The 15,217-nt window shown below is 39.9% G+C and overlaps 1 protein-coding gene across 1 annotated transcript in view; it reads right to left on the bottom strand.

Moving 5' to 3' along the window:
* Positions 1-755: 755 nt before the first annotated feature.
* Positions 756-15,217, bottom strand: part of POLR1F (RNA polymerase I subunit F) — a 39,381-nt gene continuing 24,919 nt past the window's right edge. The window contains exons 3-4 of the mRNA XM_078663674.1: positions 8,383-8,591; positions 756-1,186 (exon numbers count right to left, since the gene is read on the bottom strand). Of these exons, the coding sequence (XP_078519800.1) occupies positions 802-1,186; positions 8,383-8,591 (594 nt within the window). The 3' untranslated portion in view covers positions 756-801. The remainder of the gene's footprint in view (positions 1,187-8,382; positions 8,592-15,217) is intronic.

Raw genomic sequence — 15,217 nt, 5'->3', positions numbered from 1 at the left:
GGCAATCAGGTGTTAGAGACGAAATGGTCTCTTTGGTGCTGAGCTACTGGGGCCAGCAGAGGCTTTTAGGCAAAATCTAAGGAGCGAAAACTCTCATTGATTGAGTAAACCAGCGTTGGCTGGGTACAAATTCGGTCACCCTTTGGTGAAATCGTCTCCTTCTCTGACTTTGTCTGAAAGCTATTCTTTTGAATACTGACTGTTGTATAGTAATTCATTTAAGTACAAACACATTGAGATGTATTGTTTGTTGTGTATGTAGGATGTTTATGTCATATTTATTTTTCCATTAATAGTTATGTCATGTATTATGTATATGTGTTGTAAATAGTATTGAATGTATATATGTGTCTTTTTCATTCACAAAATTTGATAAAAAGAGTTCATAAAAAGAATTGAAAACTCGTAGGGGTATAAATAAAGGTACCCAGACAAACTAAAATTAACTCTTTTGCTTTTGTTCTGAAAATAAGCATTGGAAAACAAGTGGGGTGTGGGCATTTTGTGTATTTTTTTCTATGGGAAACACTTTGGCATTTTGTGTTCTCAGATTTAAAAAAATATTTAAAAAAAACACATTTACTGTCGAGCTATCAGTATGAAATATTACAAACTTGATTTCACTTGAAACTCTATGATTGTCAATATTCAAAGGAGCATCAGGTGTCATCATCAACAAATTGATGTACACCTTTTTTAGATTAATGTATCACTATGTTTTGCACATTACAATTATTTTTCAGAAAGGCCTCCGAGAACTTTATATTTAATTTATTGTAAAAACTTTACAGTGTCCATTAGCTAATTCCTCCTTTTCTTCTTTGCTTTGGGTTCTTGTGATATTTCAGAAATGTCTTCATCTTCTGAATGTTTTCTTTTCTTTTTCTTTGCTTTTTTATGGTCATCCATGTAACCAAGAGAGTCACTTTCAAGAATAGTCGAGTCTTGCTGCTTATGTTTTTTCTTCTTTTTCTTTGTCTTTTCGTGTTGCAGCACACTGTCTGCAGAATCATCAGTATTAAGCATGTCAGAAATGTCCATAGCATTTTCAGTGCCACTGTCCACATTGTCTCCATTTAGAATAATTTTCTTCTTCGGTTTCTTTGTCAGAGACACATTTTGATCAACATCTCCAACAATGAGGGAAGTCACATCAGATGGCGTTTCAGAAGAAGTTGCTTCAATGCTGAAATAGACAAAACAAAACTTTAATTTCCAAGCACATTGTATCCAATAGATTAAATCAAACAAGTTCAAAGCTAGATAATACATACAGTTGTATCATACACGAGCACGTGAAAATGTGTTTGGAGAGAGACAGACGGACCATCACACTGGTTACATGTTCATTCTGCTGCTATAACTGCCCTTGCCTTTATTTGAGAACAAAGGACATAATAGTTTTGCATAGGATACAACTGTATGGGCTTCTTAGAGTGCAGGAATTCATGCCTGCAAACTTAGTCCGAAGGATTGGAATGGCAGCAGCATAACTAGTCCCCTAATCGGAACCCTATTAGTTGAAGGAAGGCCAGCCAGATTAGCTGAATATACCCACCACCACCCTGGAATAGCCTTTTCGCCTAGGATGGTGGAAGCAGTTCCAGACAGGGCAGTGGAGTGTACCTAAATTCCAACAGGCAGACAGAAATGTCCAGGTCTCTATTCTGGGGATGATGGTGTGGAAATCAGCGTGCTCTAATTTCACTTCGAAATGAATGATTTCAACTACAGCTACATTAAAATATCTCATAACTGGACATATAAATATGCAACTTATGATAGAAGTCCTGCTGCAACACATTCTCAAACAGACTGAACAGAAGGGCTATGAAATTGACCGTTATAGCAGAATGAACACCTTAATATTTCTATTTTCTCTGAACTACTCTCTATACTAAATCAGAGTAGTTTTCGGTCATCAAAGGTCCCTCAAATAAAGAATTAATGGTGGACTGATAAGTGATTCATTTTAACGACCATGAAGTAGTTGGGCATTAGCTAGGACAACTTCACAATGTTTCTTTACCTGATCTTTTTTTTGCCTGATCCCTGGACTATTTTTACAGCCCCACCTCCTTATGTAGCAGTGAGCATCGGAGAGCCCATTCTGGCAGTCCCAGACTACCTTTTATTGCTAACGCAAATTCAGGCAATATGGGGAGATTCAGCTTTAGAGTAGAGAATAGATTTGCCCCTCTGTCAGATTTCGTCTTGTGACTGACTATCCATAGAAGACGCATACCAAAACGGGGTGGACCCTACCATGCTATTCTTTCACTATCCATGTTATCAGGGTCCCCCAGGAAGAAGCCACCACAAATTATAAAGGGTAGAAAGAATGGATATCAACTGAAATGGGAAAGAATTGAGAACGGTAAAAGTAGTCCCTTAATTTGTATACAATAACATGGAGTATGTATTAAATTGTCTGGACGCAGACTATCCCATTGACCTTACCACAGAATTTTCGAAAATATTAGAGGGAGCTAAATATGCCCAGGATAGCAGTAAATCCACAAATAAGGCTCAGGTAACGCACTGGTTTGATCAAGCCTGCTCAGAATCTTTAAAAGATTTGCATTAAGCCCTGAAGGCCGAACTCAGAGACAAGTATTGATAAAGACTCAGGGTAAGGCCTATAGAGATGCAAGTAAAGAAAGAGAAAAGAGGCTTTGGAAAACCTGGAACGAGCAGCCATTAGCAAAAATAGAAAGGATTTCTGGAAAGTGGTAAATAATACCTACTTCAAAAATACTATGGTACTAACTTTGGACTCCCATGTGGGTGAATCATTTTGAGGAAGTTTTTGGATCAACGGATAAAAAAAAAAACGTTCTTCCTAGTCCTCCCGTAGCACAAACTGAGTACCTTACCTTCTAATTAGATGAAGTAATAAAGGGGGTGGGCAAGTGCAGTAAGGCAAAGGCTCGAGGGCCGGATAGGGTCCCCCAATTGATTTATTTTTGGACTACAAAGATTTGTGGGCCCCATTACTGACTAATGTATTGAATGCGGTAGCCAAGTCTGGCCCCTTTGCATCATGGGGAACTAGTATAATTATACCAATTTACAAAAAAGGAGACAAAAATTATCCTCTGAACTGTAGACCTATCTCATTGTTAGACAGTACCTCAAATCTAATTGGCCAACTACTGCTACATAGGGTGGAAGAGTGGACACGGGAGAATAATATCTTGATTCTGGCCCAATATAGCTTCCAAAGAGGAAGGGGCACAATAGATCAGTGCCTGAACCGGACCAGACTAGAGAAAAATACTCCAGAGCTTAAGGCGGTAAGATTTACATGGCCTTTATGGACCTAACCACAGCATTTAACTGTGTAGGCCATTTAAAACTGTGGAAGATAATGGAGATGATAGGGAATCATGCAGCAATAATAAATTTTATTTGCCAGTTGTATTCTCAGATCACATCATATGTTTGATATGGTAAAGATGGGGAATTTACCTACCCATTTCGGATCACAAGGGGTGTTTGACAAGGGTGCGTCCTCGCCCCAATTTTGTTTTTGATTTACACAAATGGCGTAGAGGCTGCACTGGAAGGATCAACACCAGATGGTCCTGTCTTTGATACCCTCACTCTACCAATATTGGTCTATGCCGACGATGTGGCATTAATTGCCAGAACGGGGTGGCTCTTCAACATCTGATAACGGCATACTTGACCTTCGTGGCATCTTTGGACTTGAGGGTTAACAAATCCAAATCTTTCATACTGATAGCAGGGGCAACCTTGTCTAGGAAAGTGCCACACTTTTATATAGGGTCCCGCAGCGGATACATTCTCTTATCTGGGGGTCTCATTCGACAAATGCCAGACTTCGTGCAATATGGTGGAAAATAGGGCCCTAGTGATGGAAAGTAGTATGGTAGCCATCTCTAGATTTGTTAAGAAATTAGGCACAAAAGCTTTAGAACCCATAAAAAAGATGTATAGAGCAAAGACAATACCGGCCGCTACCTACGGGGCAAGGGTGTTGGAGGTGGCTCCTTCAGCGCATCTCCAAAAACTTGGACAGATTCGTTAAAAGGCAGGTGTCCCTCCCAGATTCCTGTTCTAATTTACCTGTCATTTAGATTTAGGATTAATTCATGTAACTGATATAATAAAGCTCGCCCTGATATTATTATGGCACTCAATATGACGAAGGGTCACAGAAAATCTGACTCAATCTACTATGAAAAAACTGCTTAAAGCTAGATAACGTACACAAAATCCAATGGCTGCAATATTTAAGGTCAACCCTGATCTCGTTGGGCTTAGAAGAATTATTTAGTAACCCAAGTGCATGCATTAAAATAACAAATAAGGAAATAAAGGCAAACTTTTTATCAATGGTGGAGTACCTTTTAGATTGTGTACTCAAATCTGGGTACACAACCCGATTATACTTTTTTGTGGAAAACTGCACTATTTGTCTCAAGAAATTGGATGGAAACCGTAAATTCTTAAGCAAGGAACATTTATGAATGCAGTGTTTTTTTTGTTTGTTTTTTTCAATTTCCCTCTGGCCCCTGGGTTAAGGTTTGAAGTCAAAGGTTTAAAGACGAAAGTCTTTGAGGTGGCACAACAGCCACAAGGAAAAAAAAACACAATTCCTGAAAGAATACACAGGTAAAAGCTGCAGTGAAAATCAATTAAAAAACTAGAAAAACAGTATGGTATTTAGGCGGGGACGGTATCTTTAAAGAGAACAATGAAATGTAGTGGTTTACTAGCTATTACTGCATCAGTACCTCCTAGCACCGTAATTAGGCCACTGCTAAATAACATCTTCTAGCTCTATTCTCATATCTGAGGAAGATTCATAAACGTATCCGTGGAAGAAGAACGCATCAGAAAATAACATTTATAAGATTTCGGCTATTTCAACGCTTGTCCCGTCATTGGTTTTGCGAACCTTTTATAACGGTTAAGCTGTGGGCCTCTGATCAATCTCAAACAAAAAACAGCTAAAATATTTTTTGTCTAAGGACAAAAAAACCCATGTATTGCAATAGTAGTCCTTGGGACTGACGAGAACTACTTTATGTGGAACTTGTGAAAGGGCAAACTGGTGTCACTCACAGTGAGGTTAGTCAGTGGCTGAATTCGGAAGATCCACTACCTCATGGGCAGAAAATAGACTTAACCCCTATCATTAAGTATATTATATAAATAATTTAAGTAAAACCAAAAGGGCTTGGCTAAAGCCAAACCTAAAATGATTACTCTCACTGGGAAAAAACAATGAACTCCAATGTGGCTCAGAGTAATTCTAAATGGAGATTAGATCCAGCATTCCACATATATATATATTTTTCATTTAGAAGCCTTATGTGTGATGGGTAAGAGCAGACGTGGGCACCATTGCTTTCTGTGATATACGACTCAAGCAGTACCTCACTCATGAGGCCCAGTAAGTCAGAAACTTTACTGCAGTTATTTTTGTTTCTGTTAAGATGTGGCCTGGACTCTTCCTTTTAGAGTCAGAGAAGGCTAACTCGGGATGCTTCCAGCCAAATAAAATGATGTGGCTTTACTCTTTAAAGTTTAAGGACAGGTTAAATCAGTGCACTGCAGACAAACTATAATGCAATCGTTGAATTAATTTCAAGTTGACTATGTCGAACCTTTGTATTTTCAAACAGCTATAACTATTTCAACTTGAAGACCATCTGAGAGAGAGGAACTAACCCTCAGATGCATCAAGCATCCATTTTGCGATTCCTTATTAGCGAAAAATAAGGAATCGCTAATAAGGAATAGCAAAATGGTATGCAAGAAATCACTTTAAAAATAGCGATTTCTTAAAATTCCTTAATTGCGATTCGCAAATTGCGAGTCGCAAGTAAGGAATACCTCCCCATTCATTCCTATGGGCCTAAAGGCCCATAGGAATGAATGGGAAGAATTTTCAATTTGCGAATCGCAAAATGACAATGCGATTTCAAGGTGCAGGGGTGTCCAAAGGACACCCTGTTGCACCCCTGAAATTGATCTGTGCACATATGTTGCGCACACACATGCCCTTAGGGCATGTGTGTGCGCAACATGAAACTTTGAAAAATGCACTTTAGTGCATTTTTCAAAGTTTTTGCAAATTACCATGAAGTTGTACTTCATGGTAATTTGCGTGCCCTATTAGCGAAATCGCTATTTTTTAAACTTTAATGCATTGCATTTAAGGAATCTCAATTTGAGATTCCTTAAATGCAAGTAATTGCAATTTAGCGAATTCTCAATTTGCGATTTTTGCATTTGGGATGATGCATCTCAAATGCAAAAATACCGGTCGCAAAGAGGCAGATTCTGAGAATCTGCCCCTTTGCGACCAGATTTTCCTTTGATGCATCTGGGCCTATGTAATTTATTCGAACATATGTTAAAACAATGGTGTTGGGTACAGCTCCTTCAACTATTATGCAGCTTTCGTAAGGAAGCTTTGATGACTAGCTACAACCAAGCAAAGTCAAGCGTGGGGATCTTATGAACCTCCTCATAACAAATGAGGAATGGGCGAGTTCAATGGTTTAAACACAACATGTAATTAAAGTACTAAAAACATGTTTTCACATTGATCATCAGCCTGGCTGTTCTCACATTATCAGCATGGCAGGCTAATATGATGAGGATGGTGGGCTTCTCAAAAGTAGAGAAAATTAAGCTAACTCTTTCCTTTAACAAGTAGTTGCTGGAAAAGTACTAAGATGGTAGTGGGAACCATGCTGGAGATAGATGTGTGTATTCTTGTGTTTGATTATCCGGAGGTTTGACTAGCAACAAAGGCCTAAATAAATAAACAGGCTTCTCTTGAACACTATTAATGAGGTGTGTAAGTAGTTATTAAGGCAAGGGATTAGCAAGTAAGCACCATTAGTTAAACCACAGAGAGCGAAGCTTAAACCAACAATGTGTCTGGGGAGGGAAATTAGTCCAAGGAGGGCACTGGGTCATCCAATTTCAAGACACCAAGCTACTCAATGCTAAACTAACTTTCTAGTATCCCTTGCTATCATACAATGAAAAACAAAAATGAACATGCCATAATGCTACGGGCCTATCAAATAGTACACGAACAATGGAACTAAATAGCGAAATTATTAAAAATGTACAAAACGTTGGCTAAGCAAAATGGCAGCCACTGTTTTCATGATGCTAGCATAATAATATTTGCATGCATTTAGACCTGTGGGTGGTCAACTTTGAATGGGATTTTGTATTAAATAAAAGCCATTCCACAAAGGCTGCAGGTGCGTACGCATTTGTGCATGTGTCATGATGCATCTATGTGAATATAGCATTTTCAAAGTTGCAAGTTGACGCGTACACATGCATGTGTTGTAACACCAGCGTACTACACACAAAAGGTGATTAAGATACTTGCAAAAAGTCTACCCACTGGCAAACGTTCGGGGAAACATTCCATTATTCTTCACCCACTGTGCCAATCTAGACAAATGCCTCCGTATGCAAATTAGTACTGGCCCTGATCCTCAAGGGAACAGTTCATAACCAATTGCCAGACGATGAGGGCACCCTCCAGAAGGCACCACAAACCACTCTAAAATGGTTTTGGCCTCTTCTGTTGGGTACAGCTTGGATCCTATGGCACTGTGAGCAAGGGACCCAGTCTGGCAATATCCTTGGGCACATAGTGAAGCACATAGGCACCACACTAGAACGGTAAACTGATTGTAAATAAAAGGTGCACGTAAAAAAAATGGAAAAACGAAAAACTGAAATGGTAAAAGAGGGGAGCAGAAAATGTAGTAAATTCGAGCACGGAGGGGAGCTGAATAATGAAAAGATTAAAAGGAGCAACAGGAGGTTGGAGGGTGAAAGTTTAAAAAGTGATGGGGCAGGGAGATCAGGAGAAACAAGTGAATAAATTAGCAAACAAGTCATAGCCTTGACATACACTCATCAAGTGCTGAAACGGAAAGAAAAAACACCCCTCCTCATATCACCAATGGACACATACAACAGATCCAATCACAACACTGAGACCAAAATGTTTTGGGTGGGGCAAACACTTCAATTTGGAGAAAGTCGTTGAATCAAGAGAAGACATGAGACAGAAAAACACTATAAATCTTGAGCAAGAGCTCATCCAAAACCTATTCTGAGTATACATAATGTACTGGAAACAGGTCTGAGACCGATAGCTAGTCTGTAGAGAGACCTACAAATAATAAAGTATTTTGCGCCCTCCTCCTATCCCTCCTTTAGCCGACAGTGTGATAATGCTTTCTTCCACTTATATTGAGGGGCTGGAGATACACACACATCCAGCACTGCAACAGTCCACATAATGAAATATTATCATGAGAAACGTTCTTGTAAAAGCTAGGAGAGACACACTAATCACTCTACCTTTCAAAATCCAGCCTTCCGCGAATACAGAACACCCCAACAGCATCAGAATCCAGGCGGGTCACGTCAAACTCCAACTCATCACCAATTTTTACTCCTAGGTTCTGCCAGTCCTCTGCAAGCATTTTATATGGCTTTGGTAGAGAAGCATTAAAACACCCATGCACTAAGCAGCCTATGTGACTGGGGGCAACTTTGTTGACCACGCCCTGAAAAAGAAAAAAGTATCATCAATACAATACATGGAATTTGTTTCCCATAGAACCCCACTTAATTATAGCTCTTTTATATGGACAAAAAAAATAGAACGCCAACTCAGTGGCACGATTCCGTTTTAGCTTGTATGGGACTACAACAACAGAAGGTTGATCATGAACACCAGTTACACCAAATATTTCTATTTTCCTCACTGCAACAGCATATGCACTAAAAGGTGTCTAGAATGCCCATTGCTTCGCAGCCGTCTGTTCATGGCCCAAATTAACAGCTCAATAAAAGATTCAGATAGCTCATGATCAGCTTTAGTAATTATGTGCTTCAAAATGCTTCATCTGATGTAAAGACAGGGCACTCCATTTAAAAACAGCAGCTAACTGCATCCGTCTTCTGGTTGAGTGGGGACAGCAGCTGTTAGTAACAGGTCAGTAAAACATTTCTTAGACGAGGCTCTAATACTGTTCAGTCGTGACCAATGGCCCTTCTCATCATCAAAGAACTCTGTTCACCATTTTAGAAGATTACCATCCACTATAGCTGCACTGTATACAGTTTGGTGCAAAGGTGCAGCTCTGAATCATGAGAGTGGTTTCATGGAGGCAATTTTAGGTCACGCAAGTGTTTGTAGAGGTTTAACTAGAAAACTAGTGTTCAGGCACACCACCACCACAATAAAATAAAACATATCTATTACACTACGGATACGCAATATGATAACTATTTATTGGCTACACAGGGTGTGTGTAGTCATGTGTTATCTTTGTGTCATGGTTATGCTTTGGTGTGCAGTTCTCTAGTGGTGATGTGACCTATTGTAGCACAGGTTTTTATTGGTGGTGCTATTCTGCTCTTCTGATGTGCTGTTTTGAGATCTTATTTTTTTTTACTTACGGAGATTCTTTTAAAAGACATCAGCTATAGCAACACCCCGCTATTACCTCTAAGCCTTCACATGATTCCAAACAAACATTAACAGTGTCACAAATCGTTCCCCTGGCCATAGGTCTCTCCCACATTTGCAACATGAACAAGCCAAAGCATGGGAAGACTTTGTTAGAAATGTGGTCTAGAATTAATTAACAACCTCACAAAATGAAATGGACGAAGTGTTGATACTTTTCAAACATTCACCCCCAGTCACAGATCTGGGTTTAATCCATCGTTATTTTCCTCGCCACATCACCCCAGTTTGGACCCATCCATAGGCAAATCAGTCTAGAGACTGCTCCCGATGGAACAGTCCAGTCGGAACTGCCAGGCCTGGTACTTCCTGGACCGGAAATGAGCATCATGGGACCGGTTTCAAGGCAATACTTCTCATCAGCCAGGACAGCTTGAATCCAGTGGTGCTGCGAGCAAGGGACCCAAGTCTAGGCATACCCTTAGATACATAGGGTGCACATGAAGTAAAAGAGGTACTTAGAAGAAGGGAATCCATAAGTAGATAGAGCTCTTAAAAAGGAGATCATTAAGTGGTTGCGACGGTTGTTGGCATACTGTCACATGTAATTTTTTGGCCAAGTGCAGCTGAAGAGGAAAACTTCAATGTCTGACAGGTGTAATCAACAAATGGAAGAGCAGGGCTGTTTTTTTTTATACTTCTCTGTATAATATTTTTTTAAACTGCTAGCATTCTCTGGCCAGACCTAAAAAGTATATATCTGATACGGATGATGTATTTAATCTTTCTAGCGCTGTTGAATTAATGTTGCTTTTCTTCAATTTTGACTAGGTCAAAAGGCTTAAAAAAATAAGAATAACAACATTGATTGGATGAGCAACGCAAATTCAATAGAATTATAAAAAGATACAGACATAAGAGTCTCTGAAAACGAAACCTTGGCAAACTGATTCCAAGGAGGTATCGTTTTTAATTAGCATTTAATGGCAAAGCAATATAAAGACACATGCATATAAGACATATCCTACATTCTTCACTCATCAGATAAGGAATGGATTGAAGATAATAACGCACTCAATATTGTAGGGGTATAGGTCCTTCAACCATCCAAGGCTGTTTCCATTGTCGAGCTTACACCAGCTGACTTTCATCCATATGAAATAAAAGCTATACTAGCTGCAACTTGCTAGGCGACAAATGCTGTTTCTCATCAACAACAGAAAAATCACGTGTTTATCAGCAGCATATACAAACTACATAATACAGGATGAGAGAAAATGACAACTTTGTTTTTGTAACAACACACATCACAGAGGATGGTTACGCTTGCGCGCCTTCAAACTGATGGGCAGCTTCCGCAATTGATCACAAAGAATGGGGTAGATAATGGTGTTAGATTCTGCTGACAAAATTAAGAGTATTAGTACATCAGCAGCTCCCATTAGTTTTTCACCGCAGAACATCCAAGGAAATGACAAACATGAAATCTTGCCATAAATGAGGCTTGAACGTCATTAACTGGTTTTCCCTTTCAACATATTGTGTATGTGAAGTAAGGAGTTTCTGCTACAAGAGATTTACAGTGTAAAGCAGACTGGACATTGGATGATACCGGTGTACGATGAAACAGGGGTGTGAGAGCACTGTTTAGATCAGCTGTAACACAGACTTCTTACACAAAGGTATTTTGTCCATCAAGTGAGGATCAACAATACACAACATACTGAAAAGTAAGCTACATTTTGTAATTCAAAGACAAAGTGTCACACATTTATTGCACTATCAGGGTACCAAATCAACAAAAATAGAACGTATACAATGTGGTAAATATGCTGGTCACCCCTCCTTTACCAAACATCACTACAAAATAGGAGGTTCCAAATGCAAAAATCTAGCTCGATCACTACGAGGCATTGAGACCCACAGAAAAAGGGTAGGAAAAGATAAACGTAATTGGACAAGTATGGAGAGCTGCAAAGAAAGTTTTTCTCAAAGATACACTACAGTCAGATGCTCATCAAGAGCATGTTTAGCACACATAAGCAAGAGCCTGCATGAAATTGAACGACTGAGGGGAGGAAACCTAGAGAGGCATTCTATGCAACCAGTACGATGGAGGAAAAGTAGAAAGGAAGAGGGCTTTAAAGCTGCACTGTTGGTGCAGAAATCTTCTTGCAGAAGCTGTTGAAGAGGCAGGAAGACTTCCAATGGTAAATAAAGAAAATAATACCTTTGCAGAATCCAAAGAAACGAAACAGAAATGTTTGCCATAATATGCATATATGCACTTTGGTTTTGTCAGTTACATTTGTACTGTGTATTAACTTTACAAATACGCATACAACTTTTCACATCAATAACATTCGTGTGAATTTGGTAAGCAGTATTTAGAAAGCCAAATTTTGGGACAGCATCAAATATATATAGTTTGCCTTGGTATCCAACTAATTTCCTCATCATTTTTATGCAAGTTGGAATGGGAGGGAAGGCAAAAATGTGGTTTTGGCAATGGCACGGTCTTAGACAAGTTCCGAAAAGGTTTGGTCTTTTTAAAGGCAGGAGTAAGAAGAAAAGGTTTTCACATACCTATATTTTGTAGGGCTTAAAGAGAATGATGAAAACTTTATTTAACAATTTATTTTCGTTTGTTGTCAATGATCTTTGGGTGTTACATGAATATTAGCCAAGGATTTTTTAAGTGTTTTTACAATAGTAATATACCTTTCGTTTGGTTACTTTCTGAAACTGCAAATTTTTCTCTGATTTCCGCGAGTAGGGTAACTAGAAATCCCTCTGTGGAGGACTGTGCCTCTGGGTTGTGGACTATATTAGATGTATTTAGCTCCTACCATTGCTCACATCTCGGTCGACTAAATTGGTTGCCTTGGGTCTCTGACATGGAATTTGGCTAACACTTACAGTATTGTCGCTTTTAGCCGAGATTACCAGGGGAGCGAATCTATTTTCAAGAAGCACTGTTTCCATGTCTATTCCTGTTCTCCTGGTATTTGTAATTTTAGGTGATTCTAAAGAAATCTGTTGTACCAAATCACTGCCGTTACTTGAGATTACCCCAGGAGTATATTCAGAACTTTGCTGGTTATACTGCAGGAGTTGGATTGCGTAAATCGAGAGTTTTGGGCTTGGACCTTTAGATACGATTGCAGTGATGGGGTGACTCGAATATTGGCTGATTTTGTTTTAGTTTGCTTTTTTTTCTCCCTTGTTTGAGGGGGTCTTCTCTGTCCAGGTCCTTTTATTGTATGGGACTCTTGAGGTTTCTTGGGGGTTAATGTGCACCATGGGTAGGGCAGATTTTTGGTTAAGAGCATCAGGGTGGGACCGATTTTTGCCCCAGATATCCCTGCTTCTAAGGGTACATCTGTTTAACCTATTTCAGTTCATACGTCTTTATTTCGAATATTTCATCATAAAAGACCCAAACATAAAAATAAAAACCATTGTAAAACACACAAAAAGTTTAAAAAAGCATTAAATTAGTGCGATATCAACACATGAAAGCAATTTACACCAACAGTAAAAGGAGCTACAGCCTAAAATATTACATCTCAGTGCGGTATATAAAATATTGTAAAATCCCAAGAAGAGATAAACAAATCCATGCTAGACTGTACTGGACCAACCGAGGTTTGATGTTTAGCCCTAATAATCCACATCCAACCCAGGAATTTTGCTACCGCAATTACCAGAGGTTCCCTTGTATCAGTCCTAAGAATCCTTAAGGCCTCTAGCCCCACCGGTGTGCCGATGTTTTGGCAGATGGGTTTTCGCCATTTTGTTCGGGGGGCTAAATAAGCAGGGCATACAAAAAATATATGCCAATTGGTTCCTTTTGGGCAGTGCACCACCTGCAGATTTCATCCTCCTGTCCCTTCCAGTTTCTTGTAAATGTTCTTATTGGAAGGGAGCCGATCCTAAACTGATGGTATAACCTCCTATCACTAGACCTAGTGATAGTGTCCCAAAAATCTTCAAAGGATGGATCAAGTTTATGCCCAAGGAACATTCCTGACAGGGAAGTGGTATTTATCGATGCAATGTATTTTTGCCGGACTGATAGCCAATAGAGGTCTTTAACCCCTTCCGCGCTCATGACGAGCTGAGCTCGTCATGAGTTGCGCAGCTCTCATGCTCATGACGAGTTCAGCTCGCCATGTAACGCAGCTTTTTTTTTAAACGCCGCACACAGCTGGAAAACCGCTAGCGGCGATGCGGTTAAAGGGTTTTTTCGATGAAAAAGGGTTGTTGGCAGGATCGATCCACAGATTACTCAGTCCCATATTCTCTAGAAGCATTCTCACTTTTTTAAACCATAGAATATTGCCCGAACCCACAATGGATCTAACATCCAAGATAGCCTTGGCAAACAATGCCAGTTCAGGAGTAGTCCAGATCCTCCTCCATAAAGCCACCGGTTTAAAACGTGCCACATCGTCTATAGAGTGGCATCCTAGGTCCATTAGTAATGGCTTCAGGGGGCTAGAGCGAGGAAGACCTGTTATGTTTCTTAAGAATTTATTTTGAACCCTAACTATCTGTGTGAGATCCGCAAAATCCCATTAGTCCGCGCCGTACAGGATCGCTGAACTTATCCTGGTATTGTAGATCTTTAGGACAGGGCCTATCCTTTTTGTTAATGAAGACCTCTGTTCCTTAACTAGACACCCCGATAGCTGGGCAAACTTAAGGGAAAGAGTATCAACCTGCGGCTTCCAACTTAGCTTACTCTCAAGAACAACCCCAAGGTAGGTCATGACATGTGTCTGCTCAAGCTGTGAGCCGTTCATTTTAACATGGCCAACTACAGGTCTGTTTTTTGTAAGAATCATACATTTAGTTTTTGCTACATTGACCTGTAAATCGTTATCTCGGCAAAATTCCTCAAACTTATTTAGGGCCACCTGCAAACCCTTCTGGGTTTTTGAGAGTATTAGGGTGTCGTCCGCAAACATAAGTAGCGGAAACTTGATGCCACCCAAAGAGGGAGCATCAGTTGGAAAAGCTGAAAAGTACTGCACAACCCTGTTGATGAACAACAAAAACAAGGTTGGTGCTAGTACGCACCCTTGTCTTACACCCCGGGACACTGCAAATCTTTTAGTGACCTGCCCTTGCTTTCCCCAGCGAACCTGTGCAAAGTTTTTTTCGTGTAACTTGACCACTATATCCAAGAGCTCCTGGGGCATCCCCATACTACTTGGAGCCCCCAATAACTTGGCCCTGGGAACTAAGTCGAATGCTGACTTAATGTCAACAAATGCGGCATAAATAGTACCACCTCCCAAGCTAACAACTCTCCAATAAATCAGTATAAACCTGAAGACCTATTCAATGGTACTTATGCATGTTCTAAACCCTGCCTGTAAGGGGGACAGTACATACTCAAGTTCTATCCAGCTCTGTATTTTTGCTAGGACCATCCAAGTAACAATTTTCTGGATAGAGTCAAACTGATTGGGCGATAATTCCCCGGAATCGAGCGATCCCCCTTTTTGTGTATTGGCAGGATCTCGGCTTCTCGCCAGGAATCCGGAATACATGCCCCTTCGCAATAGCATTTCCAAGAAAAGCAATGTAGGGCACCCAATTTTTTGGGTCATATTTGAAGAGATCTGCTGGAATACAATCCAGTCCCGGGGCTTTTCCACAGGAAACCTTTCTTAGGGCATCCTCAACGTCTTTACAGTTAAACGTTAA

The sequence above is a fragment of the Lissotriton helveticus genome, chromosome 10 (assembly GCF_964261635.1).
Source record: "Lissotriton helveticus chromosome 10, aLisHel1.1, whole genome shotgun sequence".
Classification (NCBI taxonomy): Eukaryota; Metazoa; Chordata; class Amphibia; order Caudata; family Salamandridae; genus Lissotriton; species Lissotriton helveticus.
Note: the sequence above shows the minus strand (reverse complement) of the source record. Positions and strands in the feature narration are given on the sequence as shown.